This window comes from Nicotiana tabacum, chromosome 1 (genome assembly GCF_000715075.1).
Source record: "Nicotiana tabacum cultivar K326 chromosome 1, ASM71507v2, whole genome shotgun sequence".
Classification (NCBI taxonomy): Eukaryota; Viridiplantae; Streptophyta; class Magnoliopsida; order Solanales; family Solanaceae; genus Nicotiana; species Nicotiana tabacum.
The window spans coordinates 212,694,584-212,698,118 of NC_134080.1; the positions used below are offsets into that span (position 1 = coordinate 212,694,584).

The 3,535-nt window shown below is 32.9% G+C and overlaps 1 protein-coding gene across 1 annotated transcript; it reads left to right on the plus strand.

Moving 5' to 3' along the window:
• Window positions 1-812: 812 nt before the first annotated feature.
• On the plus strand, window positions 813-2,333 carry LOC107826718 (major strawberry allergen Fra a 1-E-like). Its single transcript, XM_016653735.2, has 2 exons — window positions 813-1,033; window positions 1,951-2,333. Exons 1-2 carry the CDS (start codon window positions 862-864, stop codon window positions 2,220-2,222), a joined length of 444 nt encoding a protein of 147 aa, XP_016509221.1. The 5' UTR covers window positions 813-861; the 3' UTR covers window positions 2,223-2,333.
• The last annotated feature ends 1,202 nt before the right edge of the window (window positions 2,334-3,535 follow it).

Here is a 3,535-nt window from a genome sequence, read left to right on the forward strand (position 1 = left end):
AATCTCTTTGTCTGTGGTGTCCTGCATCACAAAGATAGAATATATAAAGACAACTCGGTACACAAAGTATTCTGCTTTCACGCACGGTCGGGGGAAGGGCCGCACCCTAAGTTACGTAGACAGTCTATCCTACTGCAAGCATTAGTGGTTGCTTCCACGGCTCGATGAAATATATGTTGCGATGTTTTTTCCCTTGCTTTAGACATCCGATATTTGAATTAAAACTCAATAACTCGATTAACTTAGATTTGTGTCGAGTAGTCCTAATAGGGGTAATTTGTGTCGAGAAAGATTTTTAATTCTCATGGCTCGAACCAAACACTTATGATTAAAGGTGGAGAGATCCAACCATCGTACCGCTCCCTTGGTGGTATGTTGCATTCAGGCGCGGATATAGCTTGCTAGCAACGGGTTCAATTGAACTCATAACTTTTGACGTGGAGTAAAAATTTAGGTGCAAAATTTTATTAAAATTGCAAAAATAGTAGATATGAATCCATAACTTTAAAAATTCATAACTGAATGCACAAAATTTAAATCCTGAATTTGCCTCTGATTACAATGTTATCTTGTAACTATAGTTGCATATTAAATATTCAAATTTAAATAAAGGTAGTCCAGAAGATTCATCATCTGGTGCATGTGGCTACTAAAGCCATAGAAAAAGAATAGTTGATCTTTTCTCTTCTTATTTTATTGGGTAAGTGATGCAAGATAAACTTGGAGGACAACAAGTGTTTATTTGAAGAATAAAATATTGTTTATTTGAAGTATATAATAAGTTTTTGTACCAATCTCATGCTTATCTAGATAGACAGTTGAAGGAGAAAGAAAGAAAGAAAGAGAGAATTGTGGAGAGAGATGAAAGCAATGAAAGGTGAAATTGTGCTTAATATCCCTGCAGAAAAAGCATGGGAAATGTACAGAGATAATGATAAAATTAGCAGAATAAATCCAGAAATGTTTGCTAAGGCTGAATACATTCAAGGAGATGGAGAGCCTGGAAGTCTCAGGCGTTTCCATCTTGGCCCTGGTAAGTCTTTTGTTCCCTCCATTCAATAGAAGATTCACCCGAAAAATCTATTCGGACTCGGTGTTTAATGTTTGCATCAGACAAATAAATATAAGATATGTGTATTGCAGTGGCTGATCTATGCGAGGAGCACGGATTCACGTGTTCACTTGCCTAGATCTCGTATAATAATGTTATATTTCTTTAAGATTACTTAAATATATATGTGCAAGCATATTCAAATAATCTTATGGTGGCAATGGCTTTTGGTGCACCTCTATAAATGAGGAGTGTCCCTTCTTAACCTATAATAGCAAGTTACTTACTATTAATTCTCGGTCACTAGATCATGCTAATTAAATAGCTATTTGCACTTATCTTTATACGTGAATTGATTGTGTAAAATATTACTATATTATCAATGCACAAAACTATAACTAAGTACTTTATTTACTTTGTTTTCCAATACAAATAAGGTCTACACATTAGTTGACTAAGTCAACTCCTTGATAAAGATGTCATAACCAGTGGCTAGGGGAGAATTTTTACCAAGAGGGGCCATTATCTACTACATAAACATAAAAAACTACAAACTTATTATATACATCGTGATTTTTCGGCAAAGGAGTTTCGAATGAACTCCTTCTGGCCCCGTAGCTCCACCCCGCCCCTGATCACAACCGCCAGAGAGTCAAACTAACCCTCTACAATATGATAATAGCCGTCAGACAAACACATGACCTTTCTATAACAACATCGTTATATAACAATCATTAACTATAAAAGCCAAGTTTTTTATTGAACCAATTTTCATGCTATATTATAATATATGTTCTCTACAGCAGCATTTTATTATAACAGTCAAATAATTCAGAACAAACGAGACTGTTATAGAGAGGTTTGACCGTAAATCTTCACTCATGGTTCTCTTTGTGCAGCATTGAGAAGTTATGTCAAACAGTCAATTGAAAAGATAGAGAAGGTAGAACAAGGGAGGTCAGTGACATACGAAGTAACTAATGGTGACCTAAGTAACATGTATAATCCATACAGAGTTACCTTCTCCTTCGTTCCTTTTCGAGGCAACGATAAGCAATGTGTAGCAGAGTATGAGCCACTATCACCAACAATGCCTGCACCAGAAAAGGCAAGACATGCTGCACTTGCATTTCTCAAGTTGTTCGATAAAATAGAGAACCATGCTCTGTAAATAAGACTTTGTCTGATGTAATGTAAGAATAATGAGGTCGTGTTGTTGCATGTTTTGCAGAAAATAATTTTGCTAATAAATTCCACACTAATTGTGGATGTTTGCTTGCTATATCGTAGTAAATTTTAAGTTATATAGATAGGAAAATGACAAAAATAGGATATTTTTCTGCCACTATTGATTTTTGGAACAGAAAAAATCCCTATGTTGGAATTTTGAAACACGTTGGGCAGGATTTTATCGATTACCAGAATTTTAAAGCACGCTCGGCAGAATTTCAGAAATTATGATGATGATGAATCACGGGAATTTTTAGTATATTTTGGCTGAAATTTTTGACGATCGTCCGAATTTCTGATGCTTCAAAATTCAAGTGAGCGTGCTATACAATTCTGACACGGGCTTATTTTCTTAAAAATATTTCTTAAGGGGTCAAATAGTTATTTAAAAAAGGTCCGGCCAACATAATTTGTAGTATATACACTATGTCTAACAACTTGGCAAGTGTAACTTGCCCATTATATAGGAAAACTACATAGTATAACCACTCTAAAAAATAATAGTCGGAAAAATATGTATTTTATATTATATATATATATATATATATTTCACTAGCAGATATAATTATTTTTGTCTGGTTGGCCAAATGTATAACTTGCCCAATTTATATATTAGATTCCAACTTGTTTGACTTGAAGCTCAAATATTTTGAGGAAAATTTACCTAGCTATACTATAATAGAAACTTATTTACCACTTTTATTTAGGTTCATACTTAATTACATTCTATATCTATATTTACAATTTATGTACAAAATCATAAATAAATTTAAAAAAAAAAAGAATATTCCTTAAATTTAGCATCTCATCTCTCTCCTTCACCAACCTCATCCTAAAAATTCAAATTTCATCTACTTTTTAAAAGATTTCACATCCTATTCTATCTCACATACTTATCATCGAAAATCGATACCTCTCTCACAATGTAAACGAAAATGGCAAAAATTTTGTCTCTAAAATTGCAGCAGCAAAGGATTCTCCATCAACATCTATTAAAAAGCTTCGAAATTGAATTCAATATTCGAAATTTATGAATTTGTGATTTGTTTGGATTAGGTGTTCTTGCAAATGATGGAGAATGTATCTTGTAGATATATCTCAATTTCGAGGAAAATTTGTAAAGTTTAGAGTTGGTTTTACGTAAAATTTCATATTGAAACTCGAAGAATATCACAATTGTATATAAAACTATATGTTACAATACCTAAATAATATCTGATACAATACTAATATAATATTATATCAGATTTTAAG

Bases quoted from the DNA above. Each gene is read 5' to 3' on its own strand.
- LOC107826718 (XM_016653735.2), top strand. From the start codon at position 862: ATGAAAGCAATGAAAGGTGAAATTGTGCTTAATATCCCTGCAGAAAAA. The intron at 1,034-1,950 runs GTAAGTCTTTTG...CTCTTTGTGCAG, and splicing joins GCGTTTCCATCTTGGCCCTG to CATTGAGAAGTTATGTCAAA.